At 42.1% G+C, this 15,741-nt stretch overlaps 1 protein-coding gene across 1 annotated transcript; it reads right to left on the bottom strand.

Annotated features, from left to right (window-relative positions):
* Nucleotides 1–26: 26 nt before the first annotated feature.
* On the bottom strand, nt 27–15,595 carry cox15 (cytochrome c oxidase assembly factor COX15). Its single transcript, XM_088635952.1, has 9 exons — nt 15,050–15,595; nt 13,370–13,557; nt 8,676–8,798; nt 7,789–7,975; nt 7,093–7,260; nt 6,378–6,459; nt 4,850–5,004; nt 2,637–2,750; nt 27–1,828 (listed from the first exon to the last, which is right to left on the bottom strand). The coding sequence occupies exons 1-9, from the start codon at nt 15,131–15,133 to the stop codon at nt 1,697–1,699; spliced, it is 1,233 nt and encodes a 410-aa protein (XP_088492078.1). The 5' UTR covers nt 15,134–15,595; the 3' UTR covers nt 27–1,696.
* Between the last annotated feature and the right edge of the window lie 146 nt (nt 15,596–15,741).

The raw sequence follows: 15,741 nt of genomic DNA, 5'->3' as shown, positions 1-15,741 counted from the left end.
GAAGAAGTGGCAAGTTCGGAGAGAAATTTAGTCCTGGGCAGGATCCTTTATTAGAAAGGACACATACTGTAAAGGGAACTCAGTTTCCAGGTTGTTTTTCTGTGTTCTTGTCTGCAGATGGCAGGACTCTGAAACTTCCAGGCAGAAACATGCCAAGTGCTGCACAGTATTCCCCGATGACTGGGGAGGTGTATACTGTAATTGTTTACTTTTCTAAATTTACGTCTGTAGAAAGCTGTTGTCAGGACCTGAGTTTGGTTTTATTAGCTTTTTTTTTCCACACTTTAACTTGCCCAGTTTGTGACAGGAAAGTTTTTGTAAACATCTCCATACAGCTGCAAGGGCAATTAAATAAAAATAAGTGGATTAGAATGACATACTGGGGAAACTTCTGTCCAATAACTTATTCAGTAGGGAAACAGATCAGTGTTCTAAAACTGTCAGGTTTATAAATATGATTCTGTAAAGCTATTTGTGAGTTACTGCAAGTCATGGTGAACTGAATAGCTGCATGTACAGTATGCATTTATCACATTTAACAGAGAAACATGTTTATGTGCAAAGCCAACAGGTCCCCTGGCTGAGCCTCATATGTCTGATCAACAACTTTAAACCACATTGATAAAAGCCAAGCTTTTCATGAATACTGATTTTAAAGGTGTTTAAAATGTCAGATTCTGATAAGGAAATCTGAATGAATATGATTACTTATATGATCTGGGTCATGCACTGTAGGTCAGCTGTTTAAGAATTGGGGAAAGTACAGTCTAATCAGTCTTATTTCTGTTATAGATTGAGATTTGGAAATCATAGTAAGACATCCCTCTTAGCTTTCTCCGATTTGAGAAAACTAAAAAAAAAAAGGCTTATCAGTAGGAAATTTCTTTAATGCCCCCTCGCACTACAACAAAGCAATGTGTGGTATACATATTGATGAAGAACAACTGCATTGAATCAAGATTTCTGTCCAAGTACTGTACAGGTGATAGCCTCCAAGTAACCCAGGAGAACACGGCACACAGCAGAAAAAATTAAGCTCCTAAATGACTCTGAAAAAATATACACATAAGCAAACTGATTCTGAAAGTAATAAAGTCCAGCCCATCCTTTTTATTTTCTTGTTGATGCATCCTTTTAAATTTCTTCATAACAGACTTGATCATGGCTTAAGATTGCTCACAAAATGGGTTCCGTTTATTGCCCAGGAGAGTTCTAACTCAAGAGTAAGAAGCAAATGCACTATGTACTTTATCCCTTTAGGACTTGTACATACTGTACATCTGCTTCAATTCCCTAATTCTCCAGATGTACAACAGGATGCTGTGCAAATTCTTCTGTGAGATATGCCATCTGCTGGCATTAATTCTGTACTGCAAAGTTCCTGTCATAAATAAACAGCACTTATTAGACAACAGAATCCTCAAGAACTGACCAGAGTGCATGAAGTCAAGCTTGCCCACATGCTTCTAAAACAATTTAACGTGGCTCTTGAGTTCTCATGTTTTTGAATAACAGCTTCAGGAAGGAATGTTTGGAAGTCCTGGGCTGAATTTCACCAGAATTATCCCAGTGTAGGTAAAGGCAGTGCAGACAAAGAACAGATCACAGTAGGTGAATCAGTAGCAATGCCAAAATCCAAGCGACGTGGAGACGGAGGGAGAGGGGAAGGTGGTGTCTGCTGCGTCCACCTCCTGGTTTACTTGGCAACTCTCCTGAGCTCAGCAAGTAACCAGATGGCCAAGGTGAGCAGTGCCAGAGATCCCGACTGGTGTGTGGCTGCCAGAGGCGTAGGCACATACAGGAGCAGGGTGCTGATGCCCAGCCCCACCTGAGGAGGAAGAACAGGGAGGTCACCTGACTGCAGAACAAGAGAATGCCAAAATAAAATGCACAAGGATTTTGACATGTTCTTTAATAATGCAACTTACAGTATTTTTACTGTTTAACAAACATATGTGTTCTTGCTAGCCATATGCCAACATCAGACCTGGATCACTGTCCCACTAAAAGTAGTGGGCTTCAGTTTATTAGGGGTGATATCTTTTACTCAGCTGTTTGTTTCACTTTCAAAACCTAAAATTGTCTAAGGTTCTAAATGGGACAGACCTCAGAAGCTAAGGAAGCACCTGCTGTGTAGTGGGGCTACTGGAGCATTACGGCTGCCAGAAGTTGCCCCAAATGGGTGCTGGAGTCCAGCTGAACTAAACTGAACTGGGGTCCCGTTTTCTATGTGAAGCATTTTTTAGATTTCCCTTGGATGAGAAGCACCATACAAAAGCAATCAATACTATTATGTTTTGTGGATGCCTTTACCTCAAACTATCTTGGGTGGGGGGGGGGGGGGAGCAGAGTTATGGCACTAGTGACCACTTGACTTGCAGTGGTAGGATATTGTGGACAGAGACAGATGCATGTTTCCTGCAAACATGTAATAAATGAATGAAAATGTCTCTGTTACAAAAGGGTAATGAGTCATGATGACTAGAGATGAAGAAAGCAAAATAATGCTATGGGCCACTAAAATGGAATGTTCCTCATTTGGTGTCACTTTTCTGATGGAAATACAGCTTTTTAACAGGCAGCCAGTGAACATGACTGACTCTCACGCAGGCCGCAAAGATGCGCGTCATGCTCACCTGCAAGTAGGCCATGGCCAGCAGGGAGGTCATGGCCATTCTGGCTCTTCTGGGCAGAGCCATTCTCCTGGAGAAGAGGTACAGGCCAGTGATGGCCGCCACTGAGCCAATACCCTGCAGAGAGATGTGGCATGGATCAATCCCAGCTTGCCAAAGCAATGCACAAAAATACGGCAGGCAGGAATAATCAGTGCTGTGGGGCCATCAAGCAAAAATGGGTTCACATTTCTTTTGCGACTTAAAACGCTTTCAAACATGCTAAAAAAAACTCATTCACATGCTATACTATAATTTAACTGCAATAGAATAAGTAAAGTCTGCCTGAAACGTTCTTTAAAGTAGTTGTATTACCCCAGCAAGATCAGCTCTAAAGGACTTCTCTGGTTATTAATAGAATGGTGACAGTTATCTTGGATCACTGCTATGCAATTGCTGAATTTCTCTGTCAGGTATAGGGGGGAAGTAATTTAATAGAGTATTTATAATCTGTCCTTTCTCCAAGAGGACTCTAAACTCTCACTTGGGATTTTTCAACTGAAAGTCAAGCCTAATAGAGAAACTACTAATTCTGTAAAGCAGGACTCTTTTTAGTTCAACTGCACCTTCATGCACAAGGACACATCCTATTTCAACATAAATATTTTATCGATTATCTGGTGAAAAAGGAAACCGTAATGATATGACCCCTATTTTCTTGCTAAAGGAAGCAGAGTGACATGTGAAATATTTAAGGGACATTGCTTTTCACGCACACTGAATTAATTTCACTCCATTGTTGTATCTGCAGAGTTTCAAGGATTCAACTTCTGCAGGTTATTATTTTTAATAAAATCTGTATTTTAATATTTTATTATGTTATTTCTGGATGCTTGACTGAAGGCGCTTTATAGGTAATGGCTCTCCCTTCCACCACCACCAATGTGTAGCCCTCACCTTGATGATGCGATGGCAACCAAAGTGCACTACACATCAATGGGGAGGAGAACGGAGTGAGGAAGCCATTTCATAAATGAGAGCAATGATTGTTGAAGGCCGTTGGGAAATTTGGCCAGGACACCAGGTTAACACTCTTATTCATTTCGAGAAACGCCCTGGGATTGTTAATGACCATCAGACCTCAGAACCAAGGATGGCAGCTTTTTGAAAGTATAGTGTCCATATTGCTATACTGGGGCATTAGGACCCACACAGATCGCAGGGTGAGCAACCCCCCCCCGCTAATAAGTCCTAATAAGTTGTAACATTAGTTGTTTGCAGGCTTTCACAACAGTAACGATTTCTTATTCCTTGATAACCTCCCTGTACCAAATTCTTTTCTGTCTTTGTGCTGTAAGAAGCTCTTGCCAAAAAAGCCTTTATTGCACAGAATATTAGGATGTCTCCCTGCCCTAACCATTAATGTTTTGCAGTAACAGCACCATTTATGCCTAGTAATATGTAGATTTTTATTATTTGGGGTGGCACAGTGGCATCACTCTCATAGTTCTGGGGTTAAGGGTCTAATATCAGATGGGGTGCACTGATCCAACACCACCTGGATCAATTAGCTACAAAATGAGCTAGGGGGGTCAATGACCACCTCTTGGTTGCAAACTTTATGTTCTGAGCAGGGTATAGTTCTGCTTTGCTCTACATGCTCCAGGTTGCCTTGAGCCTTAAAAGCAATAATCCATTTGATTATCTGGACAGATGTACAGTAGATATATTTTTGTTGTTGGATCTGCAAGATTCTCTCTTGGACAGAAGACGTCTTGTGTCTTATGAACCAATTGTTATTTTGCTTCATCAATTAAAGTAATACAATTGGACCTTTTTGTTAACATCTTGCATTTAGGAGCATTTTTGGTAATTGTGGTCAGAGACTGTTCACAGACCTTTAAAAAGTGCAACTCTACCCTTTACACTTGTAACTATAAATCCTAATATTCTTTATACCCTTTTCACACTTCCCCACATTGTGGAGTAGGCAGAACTGACAAAGACATTCATATTAAGCCTAATTTCTTCTTTTAAACAGCTTTTCAAATTTCACAAAAATGGTTATGATTAAGCTAAAGTTAGAGGATCTGCTGTTTAACAAATGGACATTCTTCCCCACACGATATGAGGCTTAAAAGAATACAAATGCCCAGTAACAATTGACTGGACATGCCCGTGCCTCATGCCCTTCTGTGAGGGTCTGCAGAAGGTTAAAAAAGAAGCCCTTAGGTTACCAGGATGCGGTGGTCGAACTGGACAGTGGTGGGGTTCTCAAAGAAGTTCTTGAGGGTGGGGGAGAAGGCCAGCAGGTCATCGGGGATCCAGCTCTCGCCCATTTTAGGGAAGGAGTTATAGACCAGGCCAGCATCTAATCCTGCCACAAATGCCCCTGGAACAAACACGGAGCGTCTCAACTCAGTCAGTCTCATGGATTGTCTTTGGTGACACCATCTCTTTCAGCTGTTATTTTGCCAGAATACACTTGATTCTACCTCAACAGTGCACAACACACAACAGGCAGCAACAGGGCCATAGGATGCGTGCTGTGTTCTGTCCAGAAAAGGACAATTGCTTTTGTCAATGTCACAGTTGCATCCCTGGAATCTGCATATCTATCAAAAATGCATAAAATGAAATTATACAATACTTTCAGAAAGGTTTAACTTTAACCCCATTCTTGTCCCCTGACAGTCCACTGACTGACATTACTCTAAGTATTTAAATGGGATTTGCATTTACAGATATTTTGCAAACAAAAGTATTTCAGGAATATGTTTTTCCTTCTCCTTATTCAACTATCTTCCAGCCGTTTTGTTTTCAATGTCATCTGATACCAAGTAGGATATTTTATGATGTGCTATGTTTTCAGTTTTGTATAAGTGATTTAATAATGGAGTCATCAGAAACCCAACTAAGATGACAGTACGTTTTGACTTTGGATTGTTAAAAGAAAACGGGGGAAAAAATGGGCATTCTTTTTTCCCCAACTAGGAATACTACTTGTTTCCTTGCACCCTAAACACTGACACTACTCCACAATTCCTCCTGGTACAATTTTAGGTTTTCATCTTTGTTCCAATTTGATCTCTGTGTGACCAGCACCCATGACTAGTTAGCCAACGCAGATTCCCAGCTCCACCATGGCTGGGTGAGCACCCACTGTTGAAAAGGGTGTAGTCCGACCAACAGGGACTGAGAAATCAATCAAGGCTATTGACATGCAGAAGGCAAACAGCAGCAGCATTTATCAGATTAGTTGTAAACATGTTCCTTTATTTGTCTGCCTCCGTGCATCTGCCTGGTGATGGTCATGAGTCCCATGTTACGCCCTGTGATTCAGCAATATGTTATAGCTTGACAAAACCTGCAACAGGAATTAGAGGCTTCTTAATAACAGATGGATGCTTAATAATGTATGACACATTCTTCTGTGCACCAAAAGCTCTTCTCTCCTAATTTATAACACATATTACAAGCCAGAAATAAAAAGAATATCTGTTAGAGCTGTAACCTTGTCCAGCAGGAAGACGGGCAAGGGCCCTCTCATTTCTCTGTTCATGTTCTTTAAATCAGTGAATTGTCCACATGAATTCTCAATAAGTATGGTAGTCTATCCTAGACTATGTCAACTGCAAAAGAAAAGATGAAGGTGCTTGAAGCTGTCGGACACATAAGGATAAAATGTCAAGACTGCTTGTCTTAGTAGGGCAGGCGTCTCCACTGTGACTGCTCAGAAGGGCACCACAGGCCGAGAGGGGTTACCTGACAGAGCTGTGAGGAAGACTAGGCCGCCTGTGCCCCGGGCAAATCTCCTGAGCAGGGTTAACTGACGCGTCGCAGGCAGCTGTAACACAAGAGGGAACTAATTCAAAAAGCAGTTAATCTTAATGGACTGGAGGGTCAGCTTGGTAAAAACTATAACTATACAAGTAAAAAACCCATAATGATTACATAATTGTATGTGTATGACACCCAATAGTTCACGAAGAAAAGCACAGGAGGATTAAGGCGAACATTTTGAAACTCCTAAAGAATAGGATTTAGCACAGAAAGAGGGATGTTTTTTCACAGCTGTGGACTTTAGTCAAGAAACACAGTATATGGTAAAAGTTCAAAATTTGTGTCAGGTCAAGAAACGCAGCCAAAGGGTTAAAGTGGAGGACCATGCATCCTTGGCTGAGGTGAGGCACACCTCTCGAAAGGTCCTGCATAAGAGTAAGCAGCACTATACGCGAGTGCTGCATGAGTCCTACACGTTATGATCTGTGTGCTCTGTGCTTGCAGTGTGAGTTACACTGGATGGTGCAGATGATGACAGTCCACATTTCAGAGCGAGCACATACAGTATGTTATCTTGTTACTGGCACAAAAACGTTGTAGCAAGGAACCACGTTGGGCAAGACATAAAGACAAAGTAATGGTCAATTAAAAAAATAAAAAAGGCAAATCCTCCTGCAGGGCACACGATTTGCTTTACCGTGTGTGGAGGCAGCATCAGAGTCAGGCCGGTCCACAAGCTGGCGCAGTAGAGCACCAGTGCAGAGCCCAGGTGGGCAGCCAGCCTGTACTGGCTAACCCGGGGGACATCGTAGGACTCTGGCTTCTCCTCCAGGCCACTCTTCACCATGTACCAGCCCAGCAGGCCCTGCCAGCACAGACGACAGAGCTTACAGTAGATGTTATAGGCACTACCCCTTAAAATATGTGATTATAAATGTCTGTTTTCCTACACACAAACATTTGTTATAAATTGTAGTTTCCAATGACATAGACTGATTCCCATGTGATTCACTTGTCCTACTTCACTTTGCGTAGCATCACAACTCGGTGATATTGATCTTCATCCTAGGAATTTAATTTTTATAGTCTCATTTAAGGAGTTTCAGTTTATTCAGCCTATCAAGTAACTCACAACATACAACATTATCACGATAAAGGAAAAAGAGAATGGTGATCATTATGAACTGCGTGTGACTATAAAAATACTCACACAAGTAGCATAGCATTAATGATAATTGGAGTCTGTGGACTGACAACTAAATATAACAAAAAATATGAATTCCTGAACTGTTGCAGTATTTTAATTCTAAAATCTCAACTGTCTCTCGGTGTTTAGAATGACTTAATTGACTTTTTCAACGGCATGAAAAGAACTTGACCCATGCCCTCTGACCTGGAAGCAGACAAAGCCGCAGAGCCCCAGGACACGGCCCTTCATTGTTCGGTTGAGATAGCCCCGTCTCCAGAAGTAGACAGCAGGAAGGATGTAGGCCAGCCCCACCAGCCTACCCCACATCCGGTGGGAGTACTCCATGTACCAGATGAACTTGAACTCTGGCAGAGTCATGTCATGGTTCAAGCTACACAAAGACACAGAGACACTCATTTCTCAAAGTTTACTCCATAGCCTGTTGTTCTCCCCCCATAAACTGGCAGTTTCACAATTTCGGAATAGTCTAATCCAATTTTACTGCAAATGACCCTTGTGTTTCAGCAAATGGAACTATTCATCCCTGTGAACTTAATTACACAAAACAGCACAGGCAGCTTGGTCACAGTATGATATTACAAAATAAATGAAATGGGGGGGGGAAACTGGATCATTCATCTGGCATTGAAGGAGATCGGCACACTTCCAATATCAAACTTGAGTCCTGTGCTTGACTTGAGACATTTTGAATGTAAAATGTAATACATTTATGTTTTAATACTCTTTGAGATGCTTGAGCTCTGCTGATTTACAGAAAGGTAAGGAATGTTTATGCTGTCTGAAGTAAGGAACTGTGAGATCACTGCTGCCATACATTTGGAAACACTGCTGATGATTAACAAGGGATTAAGTTAAATGGACTGTTTTAGGAGAGACACACAAAGGGTGTTTAAAATATTCATGCGCAGCCAGTCTGATCAATCACTGCAGGGTCACATGCGTCTAGGTCAAACACCAGCATGCTTCAGCCATCCCACTCCCCATCCATTTTTGACAAGCAGGTAAATTTCACAGATAGTGGCCTCAGACTGAGGCTAGTCTCACTTACAAGCAGTGGGATTCGAACTCACAATTTGAACTCGGGGAACTGCTGGTACTTCTGGAACTCCGCCTCCCACTCGGCCTGGCTGCCCGGGGGCTTCATCTCTTTGATCAGGTGCCAGTCCACCATGGAGAGGCCAGACTCCGTCAGCCTGGGGTGGATAAACACCAACAACCAGTGACCTTCACACAGCTAAACCGACTGCTTCTACCAGCACACTGGGTGCGAAAGACAAACTCGAACATGAGCACTGCCTGACAAGGCATTCTTTGAAGCACTTTCCACCCAAAAGAAATTTAAAATCCAGCTAATATTCACAGTTGCCAAGTCCTCCCCACTCTCCAACTCTGTTGATGTGACTCTCAGTAACCTGCCAAACGCTAAATGAGCACTGAAGTGGTCCTGCAGTCAGATGTCTACAGTTCTCTAGGGCTCTGCACGGGCCAGAAGACCGTTCACTCCAAATCACCTTCCAAAAGTTTATGTATAATCAGGTGTGGATATTATAGATCCATTATCCCCAGATTTGGACACTTAACTTTCCAAGTCTCTCTATTCAATTCAATTCAAGGTGTTTTATTAGCATGACCAATGGGTACAATCAGTGTTGCCAAAGCAAATAAAAATAATAAAATTAACACAAAACAAAACAAAAAATAAAAGTAAAATAAAGTCTACAGACATTTACACAAAGACATATCATAAAATTTACATAGACTGTAGACAGATGGAGCATTATTTGGGGACAGACTTACTGTTCCTCAGGCTGTGAGAGGAGATCACATACTGGGCTGCCAGTTCAATTGAGTTACCATCTCCCTCTCCCAGTAATGAGGGATTCTGGCAGGTGTGGGAACTCTGGGATTAGATTTCTGAATTTAGGGAAGAATGGTTCTGTAATCCCAGAGTATCTGTCACAATGCAGTAGGAAGTGCACCTCTGTCTCTATTTCTCCCCGCTGGCAGTGTGAGCACAGCCTGTCCTCTCTGGGCATACAGGTCTGCCTGTGTCGCCCAGTTTCTATGGCCAGGCTGTGGTCACTGAGCCTGTACTTTGTCAGGGTCTGTTTCTTTTTGCTGTTTCTTATCTTGGTAAAATATTCGGCTAGTGTGCATTGTCTGTTTAGGGTTCTGTAGCATTCCAGTTTATGTTGTGTTTGTGTGTGTGTGTCTCAGCGTGTGAGATATTGCTGTTTGATCTGTGCTGTGATGTGCCTGAGTCTGAGTTGTGGTGCTCTAGCAGTGCTGTCCTGAGGCTGGCTGGTGTCAGTGAGCCTCAGGACCAGCTGGCTCAGGGGGCTCTGTTTTCAGCTCAGCTCTTGGATCAGCGGGGCTTTGTGGTGGTAGGAAGTTTGGTTGCTGTTTTTTAGGTGTAGCCAATACTTTAATACTCTTTTCTGTATGTTTGTCAATAGTGGGTACTGGCTTAATTCGGCCCTGCATCCATTGTTAGGTGTTTTTCTCTGCACACGGAGGATGTTTCTACAGATCTCCATGTGCAGAGTTTATGTGGGGTGTTTGTCCCATTGAGTATAATCCTGGTCTTTGAGGGGACCCCACACTTCACTGCCATATAGGGCAATGGGTTAGATTACACTTTCAAATATTTGGAGCCAGATTCTTGTTGGTGGGTTGATGTTCTTCTTATTGCGTAGAAAGCCCTGAGTGCCTTCTTCCTCAGTGTCTCCACTGCCAGGTCAAAACTCCCAGATGAGCTGATGGTGCAACCGAGACATGTGTAGCTGGATGTGTGCTCCAATGTGTTGTTGTTGTTGAGCATGAATTTGTACCTGTTTCCCTGAGGTCTGGCTGTCTTCTGGAAAACCATAACTCTGGTCTTGTCCAGATTGACTGTCAGTGCCAGTGTCAGTGTCTGACAGTACTGCTCCAGCAGTGCCAGGTTCTGCAGCAGCCCCTGTTCTGAGGGCGACAGCAGGACCAGGTCATCTGCATAGAGCAGGAATTTGATTTCTGTGTCATGTAGTGTGAAACCGGGAGCTGCAGACCGTTCTAACATTCCTGCTAATTCGTTGATATAGATATTGAACAGTGTTGGGCTCAGGCTGCAATGCTGTTTCTCCCCACGGCCTTGGGTGAAGAATTTGGTTCTTTTGTTTCCAATTTTCACTGCACATTTGCTCTCTGAATACACTGATTTAATTATGTTAAACACTTTGCCCCCCTATGCCACCTTGGAGTAGTTTATAAAACAATCTTTCATGCCAATTCGAGACAAATGCTTTGTTGAAATCGACAAAGTAGACAAAAAAAAATTCCTTTGTGTTTTTGGTGGATGTGTTTGTCTATCAGTGTGTGTAGGGTGTTAATGTGATCAGACATGCGTTGATCTGGTTAGAAGCCAATCTGACTCTTGCTCAGGACATTGTGTTCGGTAAGGAAGGCCAGTATACGTGTATTTAGGATACTGCAGAATACCTTCCCCAGGTTACTGTTCACACAGATGCCCTGGTAGTTGTTGGGATCAAATCTATCTCCACTCTTATAGATGGGCGTAATCAGGCCTCGGTTCCAGGCCTCGGGGAAACATCTGGCTGTCATGATGAGATTGAGGAGTTTGAGCAGGGCTTGTGTTGCAACTTTGGGCTGCTGTGTCTCAGCATCTCATTGTTGACTCCATCTTGGCCACAGGCTTTGCGTGGTCTGAGGGCTTGGAGTTTGTCCAATAGCTCCTGCTCACTCCTGTGACTGGGGGGTCTAAGGGGTTTTGGTTGTCTTTGATAGATAATTCCAAAATGTCAAGTTTTTCATAAATGGTGTTTTGGTCTGATTAATTTGTTTTTGGGAGCTTTTGATAGAGATTTTCAAAATATGTTTGCCAGATTGTTCCATTTTGGATGGCCAATTCTTCTGGTTTTGATTTATTTAAATTGTTCCACTTCTCCCAAATACAGTTCTGATTTAGTGACTCCTCAATTTCTGCAATTTGTTTGTTTATTTATGTGTTTCTTTCTTTTTCAGCGTGCGTTTGTAAAGTTTTACCTTGTCACAGTACCTGAGGCGCAGATCTGTGTTGTGTGGTTGTCTATGTTTTTCATTTGAGACTTTTCGTAGTGCATTTCTGATATTTTTGCACTCTGTATCAAACTACTTTTCTTTTGTTTTTTGGAAGTTTTTTTATTTAGATTTTGATGTTAGTTTGTGAAATAGGTGATTTAGTTTTTGTGTGCCCAAGTTTATGCCTAATTTGTTGGGTTGATACGGAGTGTTTAGGAATGTGTCCAACAGTGTCTGAATTTCTTCATTGCCCAGTGCAGTTTGGTCTAGATCTGTCTAGGTTGTCTGTGTCCCATCTGTACGCCTGGTCATACAGCAGGCTGGGCTGTGTCAGTGTTTCTCTGTGCTGGTGTGCTCTCTTCATGCAGAGTGTAATCTGGCTGTGGTAGGAGAGAGGGGGATTCTGAGGGTGGGATGTAGATAGCACACAGGAAAAACTAATTTTCTATTCATATGGTATTTCTTCTGATTTTAAGCCAAACTCGTGTCTCTTCTCTCGTTACTAGTTGTATGGAGTGACTGAGCTCCGCTCTGTACCACACAATGATCCCCCCCAGAGTCTCTGCCCCAAGTGATTTAGGGTTTTTTGACAGAGGGCACCATGATCTGCTTGTAGCCTGGGGGACAGTGGGTAGCCAAGTCTCCCCGACACCATATCTCCTGTAGGATCATGATGTCCATTTCCTTTACATTCTTAATAAATTCTCTTTCTTCTCTCATGTCTCTACTTGCTTGTTTATTTTCCCTCTGCTCCTTGCCTCTCGTTCTCTCAGCTGGATTCCTAGTTCTCAGTACTCGCTCTCTTCTCTCTCAAAAGCTTTCTGAAAAGAAAATCTGAAAATCTTTCATAGCGGGATTCCGTTCTCCACTATCTCTCCTTCTCACAGCAAGATTTACATTCCATCTGCCTTAACACATAATAATGCGTATTAATCCATCATGGCATGGTCACACCCCAGGACATGTTGGAGATATGTTTTTGAAAAGTGGACTGTATAGCAATTCAATAGATAACATCATTTTCACCATAAAGATAAAAATAAAGAAGATGTGTTAGGTTCTGGGACTTAGAAATACAGTCTACACACTTGCAAAATAAGTATTTTGGCACAATATTTTAGTCTTTTCCTAAATTCAGTAACAATGCTCACAATGAAAGATGATAATTAAATATTTATCGCAGAATTAAAGGCATTATGCAATTAACTGATTACACTTTTGCTAAGCAATGCACATTATTGTACATATAATTTCTGATTATAATAAAGTAATATATAAAGTGCATTAGAGTATCAAAATGAAGGTAAAAGCTGTTTTTGCACTGCAATGTAAAGTAACCCCTTGGTTTCCTGATCTAAAAGGGGGGGGGGGGGGAGGTGTATGTTATTGTGGGAGGTCCATTAAATCACTAATGATGTTTTTCAGCCCAAAAACACTATGACAAAAGTATAAACTATATGCTTGATTTTTAGAGTACTTCAGTTCAATCTAAAGTCTGGTAAATTGGGGATTTACTGTAATTCACTTAGTTTACGTCATCTGCGCTGAATGATGCCTTATGACTTGACAGTCAGAGTGATGTGTTTGCAGAGCACCAGAAAAAGAATATGCTATGCAAATCAAACTTATATCAATGTCTCTCCTGGAGTTTTACATTTTCTAAAAGTACTTTAAACTCCCAAAACCGTCCCCTGTTGATTTGTCTCACCTTGTGACACCACCGAGTACAACAGCCCCTACCACCATCCCACTGCAGGCTAGCAGCCAGCGCCCCACGATCCGGTCCGTGGCCCCGTTGGGGATGGATCCCGCAGCTGTGCCTGACTGGGCGCCAGCCTCCGCTGCGACAGAGCTGTGCCCCCTTTTCACCAGTGGGTCCCTCCATGAGACTCTCTGCTGCAAGGCAAAGGGACAGAACTGCATGAGTGCAGCCCTCTCAGGTTCATCTCCTCAGCTCCTCTAGAGCAGCCATTCAAGATGGAGGAGTCGCTCGTCTCCCAGCTATGGAAGATGTTCAAAGTTTCATCTTATCCACCGTTTCCCAACCGCTTCATCCAATTCAGGGTCACAGCCTATCCCAGACAGACACAGACACACTCCCACCAGGGCCAATTTCCCCCCCAGCCAATGAACCTACCAGTATGTCTTCGGAGACATACTGTGAGAGGAAACCAAAGCACCCAAAGGAAACCCATGCAAACCCGAGGAGAACATGCAAGCTCCACGCAGAAAGCACCCCAGGTCTGGAACTGAACCCAGGGCCTCAGCACTGTGAGGCAGCAATTATAGATAGATAATACTTTATTAATCCCGTAGGGGAATGCTAACCACTGCCCCACCACGCTGCCCAAAGTTTGATTAAATTTAAAAATTGCATAAAATTAAATGAAAGCCTGAACTTCAGCTTTTCTAACAAAGTTCCTTCACAAGCCTCAAATTGATCAAAGCACTGCATGTTATTCTGGAACTTTGGTGCTAAAGACCACTAGGGGGCATCCTATGTTCAAGGACACAGGGTCACAAACTCATTAGGTGTGCTGATTGGTTCAACCTATGGTCATCTGTAACTCTGTTCACAGCGATGGTTGACAACCAACAGCTGCCTGGTCTGCTAACTATTAGGGCTTTTTAGTCAAGTTGATAATGGGTGCTTGTGAGGACCAGATACAATTGTGCTGCTATATTTAGTTACCAGGCCACCGTTTGAGCTACGTACCAGAGAAATCGACTGGATATCTCTGAGACCAAACATCTAAATTTCCAACTTCAAGGAAGCACAGAAAAAGGCATGTCAACAGAACCAAGCACACAGTTTTCCAAATGCAGCGTAAGGTGCTGCATTTCAATCCTTAATAGTTCACAATTTCTTGAGGAGCTATTTGCTTGGCCTAAAAAAGCAACCAGTTCCTCCTAAATGCATTACTATATGAATGTAATCATTCATACAGTAATACAATTCATAAAACGGTTCAATAATCCTTCTCCGGGATCAAAGGACTAAGTGTTTTAGCTGTTCTCTTCTCGGCTATTCAAACGAAGTGACAGTGGCGTTATGCTTTCGTAAGAATTGTCTCGTCGAGCTCTCGAACATTTCACCTTAGCACGTCTCACTTTATGAATAAGATCATGAACGACAATTTTTAGTAATGGGGAGTACAGAATTTCTTTGAGTAACTAATGTGCGCTATACCTGTATTACATTACCACCTTTCCACACGTTGCTGTAACCGTCAAAGAGACAAACCTAGTTATCAGGCTGATCTGATGCCTTAGTTTACTAACTCTCCTACCATGATGCTAGACGTTACGCTAATCTAGCTTTTCTCTCCTTTAAGTCTTGTGATGCTAGCAGCTTGATCATCATTTCGACATGATCGTTTTGACTTACCTGTATGTTATTCCTCAGCTGGAACCTCTGCCTTGCAGTCCGACAACCACACGCCACCAGACTTCGCAAATTCGTGAGCAGCATCTCTTAATGACTGCAACGTTCCCTAAACTTTGACATTAAATGCAACAAATACTAACAACCCTTACAGAACATGCCACCATAGTGCAAGAACAGTTACTCAATGTAGGCGACCTTTTACCTTTGACTTCTTGAAACAATGACATCAGGAAATATAGATTGTTTTATTTTTTTCTCATAACAATTAATATCAAATGATTTTATGTAAAACGTTTCACTAATAACATTCGGCAAAAAGTAACCTAAATATGTTTAAATATTCCGGGTCAGTTTCATGTCTGAAGCCTTCACTGCAGCTACGATCTACTCTTCACGTGACAAGGGTCCGCGGCAATTGGTAGCTCAAGATATTATAACTATTTGTGCATTTAAAAATTATTACCATAGTGATTATAGTAGCAGAAACCCTTTGTAATTTCATCAAAATTGTTATTGAAGTAATTTTAGGATATCCGATAGATTCTATAATACTGTATATTAACATACATTAATATACCGACAAGCTCCAAGAAGAAATCTATTCCTTTCGAGCTGAATTACACTCCTAATCAGAGGATTGCGGTCAGATTTAATTGCTGTATTTTCCTCGAAGTCCTTATCAGGTGACCAAC

Source organism: Lepisosteus platostomus, chromosome 6, assembly GCF_059453375.1.
Source record: "Lepisosteus platostomus isolate fLepPlt1 chromosome 6, fLepPlt1.hap1, whole genome shotgun sequence".
NCBI lineage: Eukaryota > Metazoa > Chordata > Actinopteri > Semionotiformes > Lepisosteidae > Lepisosteus > Lepisosteus platostomus.
The sequence above is the reverse complement of the archived record's forward strand: the minus strand, read 5'-3'. Positions and strand labels throughout refer to the sequence as shown.